General features: G+C 39.7%; 2 protein-coding genes across 4 annotated transcripts in view; one reads left to right on the top strand and one right to left on the bottom strand.

The window, feature by feature from the left end:
* Nucleotides 1-7,323, bottom strand: part of LOC5506615 (mediator of RNA polymerase II transcription subunit 14) — a 27,194-nt gene extending 19,871 nt beyond the window's left edge. Inside the window, exons 1-18 of one of the 3 annotated variants that reach the window (XM_048731980.1) lie at nt 7,165-7,323; nt 6,772-6,798; nt 6,230-6,430; nt 5,433-5,511; nt 5,215-5,344; nt 4,948-4,988; nt 4,485-4,572; nt 4,377-4,405; nt 3,829-3,907; nt 3,633-3,676; nt 3,234-3,322; nt 3,124-3,161; nt 2,491-2,603; nt 1,980-2,048; nt 1,493-1,532; nt 1,208-1,336; nt 788-866; nt 28-187 (exon numbers count right to left, since the gene is read on the bottom strand). In XM_048731980.1, the coding sequence (XP_048587937.1) occupies nt 28-187; nt 788-866; nt 1,208-1,336; nt 1,493-1,532; nt 1,980-2,048; nt 2,491-2,603; nt 3,124-3,161; nt 3,234-3,322; nt 3,633-3,676; nt 3,829-3,907; nt 4,377-4,405; nt 4,485-4,572; nt 4,948-4,988; nt 5,215-5,344; nt 5,433-5,511; nt 6,230-6,430; nt 6,772-6,798; nt 7,165-7,265 (1,536 nt within the window). In that variant the 5' untranslated portion in view covers nt 7,266-7,323. Of the gene's footprint in view, nt 1-27; nt 188-787; nt 867-1,207; nt 1,337-1,492; nt 1,533-1,979; nt 2,049-2,490; nt 2,604-3,123; nt 3,162-3,233; nt 3,323-3,632; nt 3,677-3,828; nt 3,913-4,376; nt 4,406-4,484; nt 4,573-4,947; nt 4,989-5,214; nt 5,345-5,432; nt 5,512-6,229; nt 6,431-6,771; nt 6,799-7,164 lie in introns of all 3 variants that reach the window. The other 2 variants (XM_048731983.1, XM_048731982.1) reach the window with 2 other exon arrangements.
* On the top strand, nt 7,322-22,958 carry LOC5506616. The gene is made up of 18 exons (XM_048731985.1): nt 7,322-7,499; nt 8,217-8,346; nt 8,980-9,014; nt 9,121-9,184; nt 9,722-9,819; nt 10,381-10,461; nt 10,531-10,593; nt 10,927-10,961; nt 11,488-11,593; nt 11,993-12,074; nt 12,178-12,222; nt 12,318-12,402; nt 13,037-13,124; nt 17,727-17,793; nt 18,452-18,617; nt 19,151-19,318; nt 19,800-20,854; nt 22,578-22,958. The coding sequence occupies exons 1-18, from the start codon at nt 7,443-7,445 to the stop codon at nt 22,760-22,762; spliced, it is 2,610 nt and encodes an 869-aa protein (XP_048587942.1). The 5' UTR covers nt 7,322-7,442; the 3' UTR covers nt 22,763-22,958.

Raw genomic sequence — 22,958 nt, 5'->3', positions numbered from 1 at the left:
TAATGCATACGGCATCACAGTACTTACCAGGAAGAAGTTTGGGTGGTTCTTAAACTTGAGGAACATGTGGTGTTTACTGAGCATGCATAGTTTACCACGTGACACCTCAGTCAGTGGCAGGTAGGACAGAGGCATGATGGGAAGGAGGGACACTGAGCGACGACACTTGTGAAGGTGAAGCTGGCATCTGGTGTGAAAGATCATCAAGATTATCATGATTTTCCAGATTATTTAACATAACAACCCTAATAACAAATGCTTTGTTGTATGGAATAAAAAGATAAAATTTTTCCCATGCACTCAAATGCACATAGATGATGCTACAGCATCTCATTAACAAATTCAAAGGCATCAAGATGATGAGCTGTCTATTTTTATGATAGGCTGTGATGTCTTCTATGCTTCTATTTGAGAACAGACAGAAAGACAAATGTTAACTATCCAAATAATACAATTGGGGAAAACTTCAGAAGGAAAACAAACAGACAAGAATACTGATTGGAAACACTGGGTGATCAATGGTTTATGGAAGTACAGTGTGCAATTCTAATTCGACGAGAACTGAGAAGAAGACTGTCTAAATCACACACTACAGCTTGAAAGGTTTCCAACATCCTGTCAGATTTATATTTTCTTTGCAAACTAAGAACAAATGCAAGATCTCACTACTGACAGTTATCAGTTAAAAGTGTCAAGTTTTTTGAACAATTAGGGAATATAACCTACTGATATTCCTTTTTCCTTATCATCTACATTATAGCTCTATACCCTGGGCAAGTGTAATTACCTTGCATCACCAAGCAGTGTGGGGAACTTTTGAGGATCTGCATTCAGGGCCTTTTCCATGTCTGTACATATAAGGTTTTCTACAAAAATAGAGCCAAAACTGCATACCATACCATTTCTATTTAAGTCCATGTGCTAAAAAAAAAGAAGCGTGCACCAGATTTTTGGATTAGCAAACAAAATTACATCTTCAAACTCATAACATAATTGAGCATCTACTCATGATTTTGTTTTTCTTGCAAACAATTTCGTTGAGTTTAGGGCTGAAATACAATAAAAAAAAGCTTGCACCCTTCTCAAATCTCTTATTATGCTTAAAACCCTTTAACCCCCTGTCATTTTTCCCCTTGGATTTGAATGACATTTGACAACTGCAGAAATTCAGGTTTAAATACATTGCAATGGACATCTGTTTTCGCACCTTCCCCATCACCAAGGGACACCTTAAAGTTGCCTGTCCTGGTGTCAACAGCGATTATCAGGACTTCAGAGGGTGTAGCCTGTTTGCATGTCTGTATGGCTAGGCTTGGCATGCACCTATCCAACAAAACTAAGGAAAGACATAAAGAACAACGATGAGTACCATGACCATGGGCGTGGTCAGAATTAGGAAAATTTGCAGCGAACCAGGCCTTTTACGCAATTTTGTTTATGCTTTTAAGAACATTGAAAATATGAGACCATGTGCTCTTGTGAATCTACAAACCTTTTGAGTTGATATGCTCTGATAGAAGACTGAGAAGATTCTAGAATAGAAAAAAAAACATATAATTACATTGTGCTCTGTTTAATATATAAGCTTTTTTGATTTTTTTCCAGAATACTTAACTTTCTTGCCCAGGTTTCTTGTTGTCATATTTACCTTATTTTTCTTCACACCAAAAATAATTTGTGGTAGATGCATTTCTTTCAATCCATAACACGTTGTAAAGGCCTATAGCTGCTGATGGTAAACCTCTACGGGGCGGTACATCCTCATATGGCCCGCTCAGAAACAATTATCAAAAACAACATTTATCAAGGAAGTTTTCTAAAAACATTGATTATAAATCCTTATTGTCTTTGTTTGCTCTCACCATATGAGACTTTCCATTCTTTTGTGGCCCATGGCCCATACAATACAGCCCAAACACTCAGTCAAAAATACCTAGTATATAGATCTCTGTCTAGTTGCTTGAATGTTCTAACTGTACCTTTAGGTTTGTGATCGACTGTAATCTCACACTCTGCATCAACAGTCGCTCTATGCACAGGTTACTTGGCTGTAAAAGGGAGACATTCAAAGGATAAGGCAGGTGACAGAAATGAATGACCCTGTAGGGAGTGTCCAATAGAGAGGTGATGGGGTCGGGACGGGGTACGTTTTCTCGTCTCTATGTGAGTACTTTTCCCCTCTTTGTTGCTCTGGTTTTAAATGTAAGTATTTTCTACATTTTGGGTCCCCCCTCCCCCTGCAATAACCTTTTTAATGGTCTGTCCTTTGGTTGAGACCTGACCACCTGACCAAAATCCTTTAATGATAAACAAATCGATTTCAGGGGCAGACCCAGAATTTCTCAGGTGGTACTGCCTCAAAGAGGGGCGCAATCCAAAAGAAAGGGCACCAAATATGGAGAAGAGTATATGGTGGATTACTGTTGTAAGTTCAAAGAAGGATCTGCTTCTAAATGTTCACAGCACATAGGGCATGTTTAAACTTCCTACCATAACCTTGTCGAGACAATCCTCTTTGCTGTTCACTGGAAGCGGTGGCTGATGGCTGATAGACAAATACCCAGGGTTCTGGTCTGATTGATAACTGATGGTCATGGCGTGCCCTGGAATACAAAGTACTATGAGTACCATTCTATGATAAGGACTGGGAAATGTGCCAATGTCAGCATCCATTTGCCATCATTTTATTGTCACAAATATCATCACCACCATCATCTTCACCAGCATCATTGTCATCAACATCTTGCCACCATCATCACAACCAGCATAATTGCCTCCATCACATCTCCATCAACATCATTGTCACCACCATCATCGTCATCAACATCATAGTCACCATTATCAACATCATCAACATTAAAAACATCATTGTCACCAACATCATAATCAATTATCAACATCACCAACATTGTCACCATCACAAACATCATTGTCACCAACATCATCAATACCAACACTTTGTCACCATTATTATTATCACCCACATTGTTGTCACCATCATTATCAGTAACAGCATCTAAAAATAATCATGTTTCGTACATTTTATCATAACCATTTCCACTGACTTGATGAGCCAATGTACCTGGATCTAATTCTCCAGGCACCAACTATCAGTACCCTTACCTTGAACCTGTCTTTGTGAGTGCTGCGAAGGGCTTGTCCTGGCAAGATGATCATAAAATCATTCATTTGTGAAACCTAAAACGTCAGGTGAGCAAATCGTCATAACGTACCTCCAGTATGAGAGGGTTAAGGTCTTTCCCACAGCATAGCTTTCAATTTTGACATTTTCATGCCAACGCTCATGGATAAGCTGTTTAGCCTACAAAGAACATAACAAAGTGTGTGACAGGGTGAGATTTTCACAATTACTAGGCACCAAAAGCCCCTACCAAAAATACATTGTACAGTTCTATTTTAAGATTTAGACATGCCTTTGAAACACAGAAATACATTCAACAACCTTCTCTATTCATATATGAAGTCACTTTAGTTGTCTTAGTATTTCATCTATATTAATTTCAGAATATTTTTAGGAAATTCTATTCCATTCAACAGTATGATTATTGTAACTGAGAGAAGTGTATGATACATGTGTATGTGAATGCAGATTTGAGTACACACAAAATTACCTGGAAATGTAGCACTTGTAACTGTAGTGAAAGACAGAATGAATCTGGGCAATAATTAAAGAAGTATCTCCTAAAGACATATTACAATTGATGATAATAATAAAAAAAAAGCCAATCAGAAGCCAAGAGGATTGAACTGCTTCCAAAATAAGAAAATGGAGTTAGTGGAGTCCGATCTGATCAGAGTAAAGGATACGTAAACAGTTGTAGAGATCAACCAGAGGGCTTTCCTCATTAAATAGTCGGGATTGGATCAGTTGGTGGATGTAGTTGATCTGCAATGATGGAAAAATGGGAAAAATACACAGCAAATAATGTAAATGTTGCTAATAAAGAAGAATAGGATCTAACTACAAACTACTTTATCTTTAAAATGATGATGGTGTTTATGGAAATGGGTGATGACGTTTGGACTTTAAGATGTCATGGATTGTTATAACATTGTTTTTGGTGATATAACACCATTTAGTTGTGTTGCTAATAGTTATGACAATCACTATTAGTTATAATAAGAATAATTAGAAAAGTGATGAGGACAGAGGTGATAATGTTAAGGTCTTGATAATTCCAAAGGATATGATGTTGTTCATAAAGCTGATCATGATCATGGCTCAATGATGATAATTACGTGTTGTTTATGATGGAACTGTAATGATGAAGGTAATAATATTATGGTGATAATGGTAATACTAATGATTATGGTGATAATGATGAAAATGATAATTATGATAATGATGTATTTACCTGCATCTGGTGGACAAGAGGTTTTCCATCTAAAACACAATGGAAAAAGATGTTGGCACAATTCACAACATTTGCTGAAAATTCAAGAAGACAACCATCTACACTGACCTCCAGTTTCTATATCCTCAACCAGGATGTTGATTGACAGTAGTCGCCATGGCAATGCAGGATCATCTCCCATTAATGTCAAGGAGACCTGGGATTAAGGGTGCACTGACATTAGTGTTGCTCAGTAACGACGTTGCTACGCTGGTGGCGTTGAGCGCGCGCATATACATTACACGGAATTCGTCATTCACAAGCTTCCCTGGGATTAAAGCAAAATATACTGCATATCAAACAGGCCTAGTAACTAGAAGTTAGATTGACTTTTCAGAGAGAACAGTATTGTGTCTACTTTAGAAAGTGCCATTGATAATGCCTACCCCTCTCAAATAAAGGTTTCACATAGTATCCAAAATATTATATGCATTGCCCTGAAATTACGTCACATCGTAAAGGTTAGGTTGAAGGGGATGTGGCTTAAAAAGGTAATTAACACAATGGTATTAGTGTTGTATATCTAACTCACCTCAAACTCGTTATCCACATGGAAAGTTACACAGCCATCAGCTACACAAAAATCAACAAATTTGGCTACAAGTTATTACTGTACAAGACTTAATCAAAAAAATGTAATATTCATGGGACATCCAGTCATATGGAACATCAGTGTTTCTATATCCTTGTCCCATGCAAAATTCATTTCATTTTGGATTTCCTCTTCTACTCACACATGCAAAAAAAAAAACATTTTTTCCCCATAATTTGATGTTTACTTTAGAAGAAATGAACTCACCAATTTTAAGGCTAGCCATCTGAGGTGGTATTCTGGCCAAGACTAGCCTGTGTTGAATCACTTCATTCAGTCTCTGGAGGGTTTTATTCTTCTCTGACAATGACAGAGGATCAGGTGGGACTATTTTGTCCTAAAAAGCATGGGATTTCTGATCAATAAGGATGGACAAACTGGTATGCATGCAAGAAAGGAAAGACAGACAGACAGTGACATCGTACCCTTATACATGTTGGTAGTCGTTGGTAAGTTCCTGTTGTCAACACATCAACAGCAGCAGGGAGACAGAAGGTTGGTAGTCTACAGATTTAAGTAAAGGTTTTATTGATTAATAGATTATGTTATCTTACATCTGTTATAATATTATTTGTTTTGGGATCCCTGTGGACTCTTATCATCCCATCCCCCCCCTGCGAGTCGCCCTCGTTGTTGTTAACATTTGAACTTGAATTGAGGCTTTCCATGTAGACTTTTTTTTAAAGTAAACCTAACAAATTATGAAATGAAGAACTTTACTTTTATTACAACATCAATTATGTGATCCTACATCGATATCTCAAATGTGCTGGCATCAATCATTAAAACGACTGTTTTTATTGTCTTTAATTTCATCCTATAATTCATGGCTGTTATAAAATTTCAAAGCATGTAGAACATATACAGCAGAAGGTATCACCTACAGCGCCCACATCAAATGATCAATGTCATAAAGTAAACAAAAAACTCAGGTAAACTTCAGCAGTAACATGGGTTCTACCCCCTACTGACAGCCTGCGATCTTGTGTTTCAAGTCCCCCACGGGTCATACTAACAATTGAAATTCTAACCATTTCTTTAACCTGAACCATGGTGATGTGCGTGTGAATCTTCAGCTAGTTCTATCTGACCTCTGATGGTAGTCAGATACCACTTAGTGGTATAGAGGTAGTCATATAAGTCATATAACTTGATACCACTCTTTAGCAACATTTTTGTGCAAGTTCGAGTTTTGGGAAATACATTTAGTCATAGCGCTTACCTGGCCTGCACCAGAGTCTCCCTGGCCATCCTGGCCAGCATGTCGGCAGTGTCCACAAACACCATAGACTGCTGATCCAGGAAGGTGGATATTGCTTGGCACTTGGCCACACCCTTGGCCCCTCCTGCCCATTTGACCAGCGCAAGAAGACGCACAAATTGCTGACGAGTGCGGCTTGCAAACTGGACGATTTCTATTTTTCTGTTGTTAGCAAAGAGTAACAGAGAGACACATTACGTATTTGAAGACAAGAACAAAATCAACTCTTACTTTCTCACTTGCAGGATTGCGAGGGCTTCATGGGGAAGGGCTTATGGCAAAATTTCAAGGAGAGAGGGGGGTAAAGGTGTCTTTTAACATATTAATATTCTAACAATTTATTATTTTGTATGGCAACATCAAATATCAATCAAGCAATTAAGTTCTTCGTCAAAATTAATTAGGGAGAGGGGGTGGGGTATAAAATGGGATGACCAGGAAATTTTTCCGTGAATGGCATGGTTCCACCAAGGACAAAATCCCAAAAAAGTGTATAAAATTACCTTTCAATGTCTGGCTTTCTTGGCAGGCTAAACAAAATAGAAAATGTATTTGTTATAAAGATAACATATGTACGATACACGCACGAGACTATTAAAATCAAGGTAGCTTAAAACATCTAAAGCATGAAAACGTCAAAACGAACAAGTCGACAAAGAATATTAAAAAGCCTTAATCACAGTTTAATGCTTGAACAAACATAACTTCTATCAAGGAATAATTTTATTAGTAGTAACAGTTATACACTTGCGTAAAAGACGATGACTTATATAAGCTTAATTATTATTCTTTCGCGACAATTCAGCCAAAAACATAGACAGTCGTTGAAGTTTGAGAGAAAGCGTCACGGACATACGAAAATCAATAAAAAATACAAACAGTGCTTCATAACTCACAGCTCTGAGAGGACGGTCAGTTCATGGTAAGTCTTCTGAAGCAAGAAGTCTATCAGCATAGACAGGTTGATTTTATTCGAAGGGACTTCAGGCGCCGCCATCTTGGCAGCGACGGCAACACTGCGGGCGCAGGTCAGAGTAGAGCATGCGCTGGATGGAGATCACATGCTAATGATCCAAGATGGCCGCCAGGAAGAAACAGAAATAGAATCACATATCTTAGAAATCTAGTATTGGACTTCCCTTAGAGCAGTCACAGATGGGCCCAGAGCCGCGGCATGGCCAGTAAAGAGACTTTAGGGCGTGTGAGGCACATGAAACTCTCAACACAACAGGTTTGTTCTCATGCTTTGCATTGTAAGTTTGATTAGAAATGTGAGGTGAGCATACATTAGATTGGTACCTCTATACCCATGTAAAGAATTGCTCTAATTGATTAGTTTTCTTGTTAACGGACAATCTAATCAGTATCTGGGCTAAGTATAGCACCAATAATGCTTAAATTTAATTGTTTTTTTTTGGGGAAATAAGCGAACGGTTGGAGGTGTGAATAAGTGGTTGCTGTCAAATGTCGATGTTGTTTTTGTTTTGGGGGTGTGTAATCATTGATCTCAATCATGGTCATGAGCTTAAATACTGTAGCTTATCAAGATATAGATCTTATTGGCTTCATACTTAATAAACAATCAGAATTATTTTAATCCCCTGGTGTCTAACTCATAATTTTCAATGCTGATTCCATACCTTTCACATTTTCATTTTCCAAACGGAAATTTAACTCTAGCTTTATAGCTAAACCATCACCTGTTTTATTTTGTATTAATGGATACACGTCAAGGTCTATGTCACTTGTTACATGGATTGGGGGAATGTGTGAAGTCACGATTGAAGACAGTGGAAATGGGTGGTTGCGATGCTATTCAACCAGACCCTCCTCACTTACCACAACTTCCAACAGATCAGGTTTCTTAAAATACCTATGTCTAGATTATATATCTTAACATGTGTCAGTGAAAGTGTAAGGCTTTCAATTTAATCTTTATCATTTTCAGCATCGTTTGAGGCATCTTCGGAGTATCTCAGCCCGGAATATAGTGATCAAATTGCCTATCCATGGTGATTCTCTGGTTGACTCTTTACTGGAAACCTATTTCACTTTACACACAGATTCAAACTCAAAAGGTACATATTCCAGCAATGCTATCTTTCATTGCTCTCATTTAAAAAGAAATACAGTAGTATGTGTATGCAACAGCTCTACAGACCAGCCTCTAGAGAGAAACGAGTATCTACATTTGATATATATATATATATATATACTGTACATCTTGATGTGCACAAAAACAAGCAAACAACATTTTCATCCCTACAGACCTGTTTTGTGGTTGCCCACTCATCAGGGGATTTATAAGGAATAATCATTACCATCGCTGATATATCGAAAACGAATTTACGACAAGATACAGGAACCAGACAGCCTCATTCTGCCAAGCTAAACACAGAAATTTGACTGAACTCAGCAAACTCATATGAAACGTCAAGGACAACAGCATCAAACACTTTATTTCGTGGCGCATCCTATCATCTTAAGATGAGTGGTCAACCACGAAACAGCCTTGTAGGGATAAAAAAGTAGATTGCATTTTTTTTCTGCATATCAAGTTATATCCCGCTCTACATCGGTGTATCGGGCACTCTTCTATGAACGCCTGGGACTCATTCATTACATTTTTGATATATGTATAATATATTTTCCTTTTTTTCTGATTGTTTCATTTTTTATTGCTTGCTTTACAATTTTTTATTTTTTCTTAGCCATCTACACAAGTGAGAGGATACCAAATTCTCTGGTAAGCCATAGTTTTTGAGAATGCTCCATGCCCTCTGACATTTTATAAAATTATTTTTCCTTATTGAAGTGATAATATGTGATATTTTTTTATTTCTTCTTCGCAGAATCCTACATGGAGTAGCTTTGAGCCAACCACGCTTGGACAGAACCTAGAGACTGCAACTTCATGTATCCTAAACATAATTATACTTTGTTAATCAGACATCTTTAAGCAACTTCTGTCATCCTGTGTGCTCAATTAAAGGTGACTTGCACTAAATGTCAATACTTTTTTAGGTTGTCAACATGCTCAAGCTATTTGTGGAAAAGTAATAACAACAAGAAGTGCTGATGAATCAGCCAATACTTTCTGTCAGAAAAGGGGCATTCTATGGAAATATTTTATTGTTTTTGTTATTCTTTGGCGTACAGCTGAAGCCATTTCTGTGTAGTGTGAGTTTGCCGCTCAAAAAGTCGTGATTTCTTAGTGAAGTCACAAGGTTAGAGGCAATCAGTGCCTTTAAAATGAAAATAGCCCGGTTTTGTTCTACATGGTATTGACATTCATACTGTCTGCAATAGCTTAGCCAGCATTTGCAGAGAAAGGGAGATTACTGGATCAGAGATAGATATTATACCAAAAGATATTATACCAAAGATGCTAAATGTGATGATTCATTAGCTTTTTGTAGGTGCACATGTTGACTTCCCTTGACTCCCCTGTAGCTTTTGTTGTGAGGGTATGGGGTGGCCAAGGGGGAAGGTTTTATCTCTTGATTGAATGGAGTGTGGACCTCTCTGGCTTGAAATATCTCGGTGAACAGGTTAGTATAATCGTTTTTTTTTTTAAGTTGCTGTTTGACAGATACTGATATTATCTTAAATGATATGGCATTCTTTTCTTCCTTTTTTTACTGCACCCCATTGAAGATGGCCTTTATTCTAATCCAAACTATACCTGACTTTATTTTAGCCATATAATACTGTGTTGGTATTAGTGAGAGTCAGAATTTGATTTCACAAAGCATTTGACTCATCAGTTGTCAACGCGGTTGAAAACTTGGGGATACACCTATTTCAATTATGTTTGACCATAAGAAAATAAAAAAAATGAACAAAGTTTGTCCAATAATAATGTTTTCTTGTATTAAAATTGCATTGATTCAATACAAGGGCCTTATTAATAGATAAAAGACTTGTTTTTCCTAACCCAAGGAGGGGGTCTAGTTTGAGGGGGTGTTTCTTTACTTTTTTGTGTGTTGTTGTTGGGAGCATGTTGGAATCAGGATGCCCTAACACATATTTACTGTATGAACTATTGTATTGCATGGCCAGTTTGAATCTAAGAGAAGTGGATCATTAATGTTCGTATCGATTGATTGCAGATAAGGACGTCCCATCACAAGCCGAACACTCTTCTCTTTGGGCTAGTAGATGGGTATTATGGTGCAAACCCTGACAATGATGTAAGTGATAAAATGGTACTTCAGCATTCAACTTGAAGACTTGAAAAATCTTGTCATCCTTTTTTTCAGGTGCCAAGTTACGCCCCTGGGCTAGCTGCCGGTAAAGATGTCATTAAAGTGGATACAGACCAGGTAAAGATGTTATTAAAGTAGATGCAGACCAAGTAAAGATGTTATTAAAGTAGATACAGACCAGGTAAAGATGTTATCAAAGTGGATACAGACCAGGTAAAGATGTCATTAAAGTGGATACAGACCAGGTAAAGATGTCATTAAAGTGGATACAGACCAGATACAGTCCAGATTCTATGTGCTTCAGTGCTTTCTAAGAACTACATGTATGATAGTCATTTCACTCAGTTACATAAAACCTGTGGAAAGGAGGGGTGGGGGGTGCTTATTTGGAGGAGGGGCTTATTCAAGTAAATATCGTAAATCCCTTATTTATCTTTTTCATTGTTTCAGGTTGTCGAAACTTACAACAGATCATCTCTTCTGAGGTAAAGTCTGCATTTGTTTTGTGATTATCATTGCCAGTTCCATCTTAATAAAGATTATTTACCAAATTCTGAGGTTGTTTATATATATATTAATAATATACTTTATTCAACATTTACCCTAACACCAATACAGTCAGTAAGTATGAATACAGATCATTTTAGGGTGTTTATTCATCAGACAAGGGAAATGCACAATTCTCTTAGATTGGAAGTATAACTCAGTTTGAGAAGTACAGTAAACAAACACAAAGGACTACAAAAGACTTATTGTGGTGGATACTGCTAACTATTTTAAATGCACATTAATCATTTAAATTAGTGGCTGATTAATTGTGTAATTAAGTTCAAGTTATTTGGTTTGGTAGCAGTATTTGATCTGGTCACGGGATTTGAGACTAACACTAAGGACAGCTGCACAGGAGACTATACTGGATCTAGCAAATTCAGACTTTTTTTAGTATTTAGTTTTGATCCTGCATTGAGAAACTGACTCATCTAGACTTTGTTTATTTATTTTTTATTGCAGATTATGTACTCTACAAAAAGCAATCCGGCAAACAGAAATCTCCGTGCTGAATGTCCGGCAGATGATAGAAGACAAACTCCAGACAACAGAGAAATCCCTACAGCAGGTTACAAAATAAATAAAGTGATCTGATTATATATATTTTTGCTAAGTTCCTAAGGCATTGGAACCTAAGTAACCCGTATGTCTTCCTAAATCTATATCCCTTTTAAGTAATAAAAGCTCTTTTTGATAGCATTACACACTACTTTTTGTTCTGTTCTATACACCAATTTACTTATACCCCAAATACTGGAATTCAACCCTGCAGGGTCAAATTCCAGTTTTTGGAATATTGTATTCATTCTTCTGGTTCATGAACAAAACTATTTGGGCTTTTTGTATTTACACCAATTTACTTATATGTATTGCAATTGATGCAATGCTGCAATGCAATGCTTTATTCTTGTAGTTATTTGCCTCTTAGAATTATTATCAGGTTTCTCACATTTCTTTCTCTGTGCAGATGGCTGAACGGGAAAGCCTGAAACTTAGAGTCAAGTTGTTGAGAGAAGAACTTATTCACAAGCATGCAACAATCCATAAAGGTACGAATACATCTTGTGCTACTTGTCATCTTAACTCCAGTCGCCCTTTGATTTTGTCTTTTTTGTTTTTGTGTGAGGTTGATTGTTCTCATCTCTTTTGCAGAACGTGAAGAGGAGAGAAAATATTTGGAAAGAGTTAGAAAACGAGGTGCACAGCATTTTTAGCTATTTTTCTTTTCAGCCAAAGAGTCTAATGAGGAAATGAATTAGCCTAATGATCAATTTATTTCATATTTATTTAAGAGCGTGGATTGGAAAGAAAACAAGCAGAGTTAAATGGTCTGAGAAATTCTCTTCAGCAACACAAGAAAGACCATGTTGACAAACGGTAAGGAACACAAGAAAAGTCCTCTTCATGAAATCCCAAGCAAATTAATCAATATTTTACTATTTGCTGACACAATTTCATTAACAGTATTTTACCAGTTGAATGTGAAAATACAGGCCCGTACCCAAGGTGGTTGAAAGGGATGCACCCCCTCACAACGGCCAAAAGTCCACTTCCAGTTGGCGATAAACATGCTTTTTGTAGATGTTGTGGTTTGAAATGCTTCTTGGTTTGAAAATGTTAAAACCAGTTTGAAAAAAATTCAAACCATGCCACATTTGTTGTGGTTTGAAATGCTTCTTGGTTTGAATTTTTTTCAAACTGGTTTTAACAATTTCAAACCAAGAAGCATTTCAAACCACAACATAGACAGTACATAAAGCATGAGTAAATTTGATAAAAGGCATTCTAGATCACTCTGGTAATGTCATAAATCAAACTTTTCTTGGGCCAAGTTTGATGATAAACTCATGTGGAGATACTGCAATAGCATAAATAAATACCTTTTTTCCGGAAAAGTCAGATATGAAAACTATGGAATACATATTTAACATTTAAATTTATAACTGTATAAATTATCAGAAACTTGAATACAAATGAGGTATAGTGTGGTCTTGATGTGTTTATTCTTCAGAGAGAACTTAGTAAAGTTGAAGGCCCAACTAAACATCAGAAGAAGGCAGCTGGCATCCGAGCTTACGCACATCTATCCTATCATAGAGGTAAGCCTCCTCTATCCTATCATAGAGGTAAGCCCCCTCTATCCTATTATAGAGGTAAGCCCTCTCTATCCTATCATAGAGGTAAGCCCCTCTATCCTATTATAGAGGTAAGCCCCTTCTATCCTATCATAGAGGTAAGCCCCCTCTATCCTATTATAGAGGTAAGCCCCCTCTATCCTATCATAGAGGTAAGCCCTCTCTATCCTATTATAGAGGTAAGCCTCCTCTATCCTATTATAGAGGTAAGCCCCCTCTATCCTATCATAGAGGTAAGCCCCTCTATCCTATTATAGAGGTAAGCCCCCTCTATCCTATCATAGAGGTAAGCCCCCTCTATCCTATTATAGAGGTAAGCCCAATCTATCCTATTATAGAGGTAAGCCCCCTCTATCCTATTATAGAGGTAAGCCCAATCTATCCTATCATAGAGGTAAGCCCCCTCTATCCTATTATAGAGGTAAGCCCAATCTATCCTATTATAGAGGTAAGCCCTCTCTATCCTATCATAGAGGTAAGCCTCCTCTATCCTATCATAGAGGTAAGCCCCCTCTATCCTATTATAGAGGTAAGCCCTCTCTATCCTATCATAGAGGTAAGCCCCTCTATCCTATTATAGAGGTAAGCCCCTTCTATCCTATCATAGAGGTAAGCCCCCTCTATCCTATTATAGAGGTAAGCCCCCTCTATCCTATCATAGAGGTAAGCCCTCTCTATCCTATTATAGAGGTAAGCCTCCTCTATCCTATTATAGAGGTAAGCCCCCTCTATCCTATCATAGAGGTAAGCCCCTCTATCCTATTATAGAGGTAAGCCCCCTCTATCCTATCATAGAGGTAAGCCCCCTCTATCCTATTATAGAGGTAAGCCCAATCTATCCTATTATAGAGGTAAGCCCCCTCTATCCTATTATAGAGGTAAGCCCAATCTATCCTATCATAGAGGTAAGCCCCCTCTATCCTATTATAGAGGTAAGCCCAATCTATCCTATTATAGAGGTAAGCCCTCTCTATCCTATTATAGAGGTAAGCCTCCTCTATCCTATTATAGAGGTAAGCCCAATCTATCCTATTATAGAGGTAAGCCCCCTCTATCCTATCATAGAGGTAAGCCCCCTCTATCCTATTTTAGAGGTAAGCCCCTCTATCCTATCATAGAGGTAAGCCCCCTCTATCCTATCATAGAGGTAAGCCCCCTCTATCCTATTATAGAGGTAAGCCCCCTATATCCTATCATAGAGGTAAGCCCCCTCTATCCTATCATAGAGGTAACCCCCCTCTATCCTATCATAGAGGTTAGCCCCCTCTATCCTATCATAGAGGTAAGTCCCCTTTATCCTATTATAGAGGTAAGCCCCCTCTATCCTATCATAGAAGTAAGCCCCCTCTATCCTATCATAGAGGTAAGCCCCCTCTATCCTATTATAGAGGTAAGTCCCCTCTATCCTATCATAGAGGTAAGCCCCCTCTATCCTATCATAGAGGTAAACCCCCTCTATCCTATCATAGAGGTAACCCCCCTCTATCCTATCATAGAGGTAAGCCCCCTCTATCCTATCATAGAGGTAAGCCCCCTCTATCCTATCATAGAGGTAAGCCCCCTCTATCCTATTATAGAGGTAAGTCCCCTCTATCCTATCATAGAGGTAAGCCCCCTCTATCCTATCATAGAGGTAAACCCCCTCTATCCTATCATAGAGGTAAGCCCCCTCTATCCTATCATAGAGGTAAGCCCCCTCTATCCTATCATAGAGGTAAACCCCCTCTATCCTATCATAGAGGTAAGCCTCCTATATCCTATCATAGAGGTAAGCCTCCTCTATCCTATCATAGAGGTAAGCCCCCTCTATCCTATCATAGAGGTAAACCCCCTCTATCCTATCATAGAGGTAAACCCCCTCTATCCTATTATAGAGGTAACCCCCCTCTATCCTATCATAGAGGTAAGCCCCCTCTATTCTATCATAGAGGTAAGCCCCCTCTATCCTATCATAGAGGTAAGCCCTCTCTATCCTATTATAGAGGTAAGCCCTCTCTATCCTATTATAGAGGTAAGCCCTCTCTATCCTATTATAGAGGTAAGCCTCCTCTATCCTATTATAGAGGTAAGCCCAATTTATCCTATTATAGAGGTAAGCCCCCTCTATCCTATCATAGAGGTAAGCCCCCTCTATCCTATCATAGAGGTAAACCCCCTCTATCCTATTATAGAGGTAACCCCCCTCTATCCTATCATAGAGGTAAACCCCCTCTATCCTATTATAGAGGTAACCCCCCTCTATCCTATCATAAAGGTAAGCCCCCTCTATCCTAACATAGAGGTAAGCCCTCTCTATCCTATTATAGAGGTAAGCCCTCTCTATCCTATTATAGAGGTAAGCCCCTTCTATCCTATCATAGAGGTAAGCCCCCTCTATCCTATTATAGAGGTAAGCCCCTCTATCCTATCATAGAGGTAAGCCCTCTCTATCCTATCATAGAGGTAAACCCCCTCTATCCTATCATAGAGGTAAGCCCCCTCTATCCTATCATAGAGGTAAACCCCCTCTATCCTATTATAGAGGTAACCCCCCTCTATCCTATCATAGAGGTAAGCCCTCTCTATCCTATTATAGAGGTAACCCCCCTCTATCCTATCATAGAGGTAAGCCCCCTCTATCCTATTATAGAGGTAAGCCCCCTCTATCCTATCATAGAGGTAAACCCCCTCTATCCTATCATAGAGGTAACCCCCCTCTATCCTATCATAGAGGTAAACCCCCTCTATCCTATTATAGAGGTAACCCCCCTCTATCCTATCATAAAGGTAAGCCCCCTCTATCCTAACATAGAGGTAAGCCCCCTTTATCCTATCATAGAGGCAAGCCCTCTCTATCCTATTATAGAGGTAAGCCCTCTCTATCCTATTATAGAGGTAAGCCCCTTCTATCCTATCATAGAGGTAAGCCCCCTCTATCCTATTATAGAGGTAAGCCCCTCTATCCTATCATAGAGGTAAGCCCTCTCTATCCTATCATAGAGGTAAACCCCCTCTATTCTATCATAGAGGTAAGCCCCCTCTATCCTATCATAGAGGTAAGCCCTCTCTATCCTATTATAGAGGTAACCCCCCTCTATCCTATCATAGAGGTAAGCCCCCTCTATCCTATTATAGAGGTAAGCCCCCTCTATCCTATCATAGAGGTAAACCCCCTCTATCCTATCATAGAGGTAAGCCCTCTCTATCCTATCATAGAGGTAAACCCCCTCTATTCTATCATAGAGGTAAGCCCCCTCTATCCTATCATAGAGGTAACCCCCCTCTATCCTATCATAGAGGTAAGCCTCCTCTTTTCTATTATAGAGGTAAACCCCCTCTATCCTATTATAGAGGTAAACCCCCTCTATCCTATTATAAAGGTAAGCCTCCTCTATCCTATCATAGAGGTAAGCCCCCTCTATCCTATTATAGAGGTAAGCCCCCTCTATCCTATCATAGAGGTAAGCCCCCTCTATCCTATTATAGAGGTAAACCCCCTCTATCCTATTATAAAGGTAAGCCTCCTCTATCCTATCATAGAGGTAAGCCCCCTCTATCCTATTATAGAGGTAAGCCCCCTCTATCCTATCATAGAGGTAAGCCCCCTCTATCCTATCATAGAGGTAAGCCCCCTCTATCCTATCATAGAGGTAAGCCTCCTCTATCCTATCATAGAGGTAAGCCTCCTCTATCCTATCATAGAGGTAAGCCTCCTCTTTTCTATTATAGAGGTAAACCCCCTCTATCCTATTATAGAGGTAACCCCCCTCTATCCTATCATAGAGGTAACCCCCCTCTATCCTATCATAGAGGTAAGCCCCCTCTATCCTATCATAGAGGTAAGCCCCCTCTATCCTATCATAGAGGTAAGCCCTCTCTATCCTATTATAGAGGTAACCCCCCTCTATCCTATCATAGAGGTAAGCCCTCTCTATCCTATTATAGAGTTAAGCCTTCTCTATCCTATCATAGAGGTAAGCCCTCTCTATCCTATCATAGAGGTAAGCCCCCTCTATCCTATTATAGAGGTTAGCCCCCTCTATCCTATCATAGAGGTAAGCCCCCTCTATCCTTTTATAGAGGTAAGCCCCATCTATCCTATCATAGAGGTAAGCCCCCTCTATCCTATGTAGAAGTAAGCCCCCTCTATCCTATTATAAAGGTAACGGCCTCCTCTATCCTATCATAGAGGTAAGCCCCCTCTATCCTATCATAGAGGTAAGTCCCTTCTACCCTATCATAGAGGTAAGCCCCCTCTATCCTATTTAGAGGTAAGCCCCCTCTATCCTATGTAGAAGTAAGCCCCCTCTATCCTATTATAAAGGTAACGGCCCCCTCTATCCTATTATAGAGGTAAACCCCCTCTATCCTATTATAGAGGTAAGCCCCCTCTATCCTACCATAGAGGTAAGTCCCTTCTATCCTATTATAGAGGTAAGCCTCCTTTGTGTCATACAAAGGAACACAGTGTTAGGTCTCACAGTAACACATTAACGATGCCTTAACTAGATTCACAGTCACTGTACAGTTATAAAGACCCAATTCTCGCTTATAGTCTTAGTATTCTAACGTTTGCTTTATACTCAGCTTCCTTCAAAAGAGATGCTGATATGCAGTGTACGGCTAGCAAACTCTGAGTCCGAGGAGTTTTATGGTAAGATTGTAGTACAAGGAATATGACATGCAGTATTTATCACTTTTTTCCTTTCACTTCCTTTCTGAAAAAAGATATGGTCTTTAGTAATACCCTTTCTCGTTGCATTAACCATTTTGGTCTAGATTCTAGCAACTGATAGTGAGACAAAATTATTTGCCTATTTGTTAGTTGGCCATGTGTTCATTAGTTGGCCATGTCCCCGTAGTTGGTCATGTGTTGGTCACGTGGCTTTCTTGTGAGAATAACTAATAATACAGTAGTTTCGGTTCCAACGACCGATGACTAGACATGTTCACCTTCTCCCTGATACCTCTTTGGTCATCCACACTGCCTTTTCTTGTTGGGATAACCATTAGGCTTCTAATTCTAGATGACGAGACATCCTATAAACTTTTTTCAACACAAGGTTGAAAAAAGTATATTTCGAGCATTAGCCCTTCGTCAGAGCAAAAAGAAAGGCTAACACTCGAAACGTCAGCGCAACTGCTCTGTTTCACAGAGGCGCTCAACGTTTTTTTTAATCTTGCATTGATTTATAGCTTGTCTACACCACACCTACGCAGACCATCTAGTTTTTTTCTACAGCTTTTCTGTATTCTTTCTAGTGAGATAGTATCCTGTTTGTTAGAATAACTAATGATGCTTATATCTCTAGCAACCGATGACGAGACCTTATCGTGTTCCCTTGGCTATGCCTGCCATTTGGTGCACATGATCAGCAAGGTGCTTGAGCTCCCTCTGCGCTACACCATGCACCCGATGGGCTCTCGCTCGACCATCATGGACTTCACCATCGACAAGGTCGCCGACAGGGACAAGGAGTAAGACATTACGTTGCCGAGAGCATCGTTTCTCGTGGACCTTCGTGAAGACTTTCTTAGTAAAGTACCTAGTAATTAGACTCGTCCGCTGATAAGAATTGTATGTATCCATCAAGGAGGCAAAGAAAATTTACGAAAATGCTCATGGAAGAGTATCTCGCATAGTCATTTTGCAGAAACAGGAGTATCTTCGGAATAAAACGCAATTTTGTTTTCTGCAAACTTTGGACACTACACACACTGTAATTATTAATTAAAGATTTTAGCTTCCTAGCCTTAAAGATATTGAACTTTTGACCAGGTTGAGAAAAATCAGACCGCAATTTTGTGCTTAATGTTTAAGCTCTTAAATCTTGCAGAATACTAAAAAAGAAGGGATGATTTGTCGCTTGCCTGGGTTTTTGAAGGACACAGACAATGCCACTTACACAAATGCTTGTTTCGACTGATGTGCTTCATTTTTGTTAAGCGACTCGGCCGGCTGAGGGCGGTCAAGGAGCAAAAGAAGTAAACCCTTTGAAATCCTATTTCAGGTTTCCACTTCACACGAAAGGGAAAGAGAAGATTCACTTCTTCTACGGTGTGTTCCTGTTGAACAAGAACATCGCTCAGCTTCGCCAGTGCTGTGGGCTGGGGACACCGAATCTCAGAAACACGTTGCCAAATATCAAAGAACTTCTTGCTACAAAATTCCGTGCAAGGTAGGGCAGAATTTGAAACGTGTTACTCTCGATTTCAGATGCACTCGACGTATTTCCAATTTTATTAGACCATATCCATTTCAATTAGACCATCCCCTCCATTTCAATTTTAATCAGACCATTTTCATTTTAATTTAGACAACTTCCTCTTCCTTTATTTCCTGAATCAACATTGCTAAAACATCACTAGCCTCTTTGCAACAGAGTGAATGACTTGAGGATTATGTGGACTTAACGTACGTTTCTTGACTACGTAGAGTAACCAGATGTCGAGGGATTGTCGTTTTGCGCTATCGTAACGCAGGCATATGTAAGCCCGCGTGTTCAGGATACTTTCTTTGAGCTGGAACTACTTTCCTTAGCTGGAGCAATATCTTGTAATATCTTATAAAAGAACTTTTAACTTTCGGTTGGTGTCCGTCGACCTTTTATTTCAGCGCATCCCACCCTATCCTTGTAACCATCTCCCTTGTATCGCCAGTGCCGACCCGACCTCCATGACAACGCGTCCTTCATCATTGAAATCAGGATCATTGACGTCTTCCAACGACTCCAAGATCCACCCATCAGAGAATGACGTCATCACGTCAAACAAGCGCACTGTTATTAAACCGACACCAACGGAAAGCGTGGTTACTAAGCCAATACCTGCAGAAGGCGCGGTTACTAAACAAACATCCACAGAAAGCGCGGTTACTCAGCCAGAACCAACAGAGAGCACGGTTACTAAACAAATAACAACAGAAAGCGTGGTTACCAAACAAACGCCTATAGAAAGTGCGGTTACTATGCCAGCACCAACAGAAAGCGTGGTTACTATGCCAGCACCAACAGAAAGCGTGGTTACTATGCCAGCACCAACAGAAAGCGTGGTTACTACAGCGACACCAACAGAAATCGCGGTTACCAAACCACTTTTGCCCCCTAAACCGTCTGGACTTGTCTCACCTCCGCACGCGAGCACAAAGTCTGGCTCGTTTTGCTCTGTGGACGGAAATGAGAGCGCGAATGCGGAACAAAGTCACCCGGGAAAGGTTCGGGGCGGTAGCAAGCCGCCGTTGCCTCCCAAACCGCAGGATTTGCATCCAGGGAGCAAAGAAGGCTCGCCCGTAAAAGTGCGGACTTCATCTTTTGAAGACAATGTTGGGAATGTCAGAAGCGACGCAAAACACAAGGATAGTATGAATAGTAAGGAACAACTCAGACAAAATTTCCCGCAGGCTGGGACTCAAGATGACTTTGAAATCATAGATGACAGTGAAAAACTTCGTATTCCGTCAAAAGACGGAGAACTTAAAGCCCCATCGCAAGGAGCTCCGCATAAATTTTTAGGAAAATTCTCGAGAAAGTCTGGAAAGACTGGTTCGGCTCCAGTCCCCAGCGGTGGCCCCAAGCCCGATGGACATAGACCGAGTGCGACTATAACCAGCAGGGATATACGGGGCTTCCCTGTGGAGGTGCTTAGGAGGATGGCTGCCACAGGGCACGTGACGAGCAAGGACGACACTGCGGGTTCCACGATGGCAAACAGTTCTGGTGAGTGCGTCAGTCCGGCCAACGACATGGATTTTTCGTTATTTTACTCTTGACTCCCGATTAGGACCCTCGATAACCCGAATCTCCCCATCATCGGGGACCCAGGCGACGTTGAGACCGGAAGCGGACGTACTCGCGAAGATGAAAAAAGAGTGGGGAAGGACGTCTTTTCCCCCTCTTTCTTTTGTCTTCCCGCTTCCGGTTTCCGTGTTGCCCTGGTTCCCCGAGGATGGAATCTCCTGCTAACTCAAAGTTTTCATGTTCATGTCTTTTTCTTTGTTTTGTTTTTTTTTTTCACCTAGATAACTCGATAATCGTTAGGATGCGAAGTGAAGAAACGAGAAGAAACCAATTTACTGAAGTACTTTTTTTTGCTGTTCTGCCATGTGGATTATTATAACTTATTATCGCAACATTGAACTTTGAACCTTTTTAAGCTTTTATTTAGGTACGCATTTGATATTTTATAGAAAAGAAAGATCTGTCAGGGTCTCTTGAGCGAATAGAGTGGGGGTGGATATCCCCCCTTTTGAGTAAAAAAAACAATGAAAAGTCACTTTGTGTGAGGGACTGGAGGTACTGTCCATGTGCCTTTGCCTGCTTGCCTTTACTGACGCGACAAATTCAATTCAGCGTGAAGTATTCTAAGACCTAGCCGTCTATCCGGCCATTATAAACATCCTATTTTAAAATCCTGGACCCGCCCCTGTACTTACACCTGGTGCAATCAATTGTGCATCACTACCTCGATGTATCCCGGAGGCTTGCGTTTGTTGCGAATCCCTTTCAAACCCTTCACCTGCTCCATGTTGTATTCGTCTTTGCGTGGGGGATTGGGTCGAGTCGATAAGCGAGTAGCTTAATTGCTGGGACGATTTCATGGGACGCAATTCAACATGGCGTCGTAAACTTGTTGATTTAATACTGATTGAAAGATAGACAAAACGGCAGGTTTTGGCAATTCTGGTCTCTGAATATCTATCTTCGACGTGTAAAACGAATGCCGTACTTTTATATGTTTAGTTTCTTTGAATGAGATTGGTACTTCGTTATTTTCTTTTAAATGACGGCGTCGCGCGCGACCCTAAAAAAGGGCACGTGTAGTTGACCCGTGTTTTACCAACATAAAATTCGAATGCATTGGTTACGCCATTTCGCTCTACGATTAGCAAATATAAGGAATCAATATAATAAAATAATAATAAAAACCGAAAAGATGCTTAATTTTTCCACATTTTCCGTGGTATGCACTGTTATACACTACGATATTCGTCACCTCATGATCAAAATGTTGTGGTCACGAGTCGCTAGAAAATAAAAATAAGCCAATATCTCAAAATTCCTCTTATAGATTTTAATAAATTTTCCTCTAATAATCAAGAGCCTCGAACGTCTCTCTATTTAGTGGCCAGCGAGCGAGTCAAAAGCTCGCTGACCACTAAATACAGAGACGTTCGAGGCTCTTGGACCAGGGTATGTAGCAAACAGCACTTCGCGTTTCCATAGAAACAACAATGTAAACACATATTACATTTTTATAAAGTTCTTTCCTAGCTACATGGCATGGCCAAATAGTTTGATGATCCCTGTAGCAGAAGACACGAGTTGTGATTGACTGGATGTTTGGGAATTCGGGAAACTGCATCGAATCTCCTTAAACTAGGCCTAAGATGACGAATATCCGTCAAAAGTCTGAAGCTTGATTGCTCTTGTCTCATTCCAGAACAACGTCATACGCGGAGCTCTTCTCAGCCCCCCACAGCGTGCGTTGCTGGCGACGTACAAGAGACCACAGGCAACCCACAGTCTCCTTGCGACCAAGCAGAACATTACACTACAAATACAAATATGGACGAGAACTCTGAACAATTTGATATACCTAGTAATGGCGAGATAGATTTACGATAACACATTTAGGTAGTACAGGGTTGAGAAATGGAATCACTTCCTTGGGGTATTCTACTTTTGCTTTGAATTTGTGTTCTCTCACTATGTACTATATAATGAATTTCAACAGGTTTTTATGAAAATGAAAGTGATGATATGTAAATCGGCTGATATCATATTGTGGTTATAAAATTTTTAAAAAAATGAAGAGAAATTA

This window comes from Nematostella vectensis, chromosome 9, assembly GCF_932526225.1.
Source record: "Nematostella vectensis chromosome 9, jaNemVect1.1, whole genome shotgun sequence".
Lineage (NCBI taxonomy): Eukaryota > Metazoa > Cnidaria > Anthozoa > Actiniaria > Edwardsiidae > Nematostella > Nematostella vectensis.
This window is presented reverse-complemented; position numbering and strand designations above follow the sequence as displayed.

What these genes read in the sequence shown, in the direction of transcription:
- LOC5506616 (XM_048731985.1), top strand. Translation starts at nt 7,443, where the DNA reads ATGGCCAGTAAAGAGACTTTAGGGCGTGTGAGGCACATGAAACTCTCA. An exon ending in GCATGCAACAATCCATAAAG is followed by an intron (nt 12,075 to 12,177) that starts GTACGAATACAT and finishes TCTCTTTTGCAG; the next exon opens with AACGTGAAGAGGAGAGAAAA. An exon ending in GGAAAGAGTTAGAAAACGAG is followed by an intron (nt 12,223 to 12,317) that starts GTGCACAGCATT and finishes TATTTATTTAAG; the next exon opens with AGCGTGGATTGGAAAGAAAA.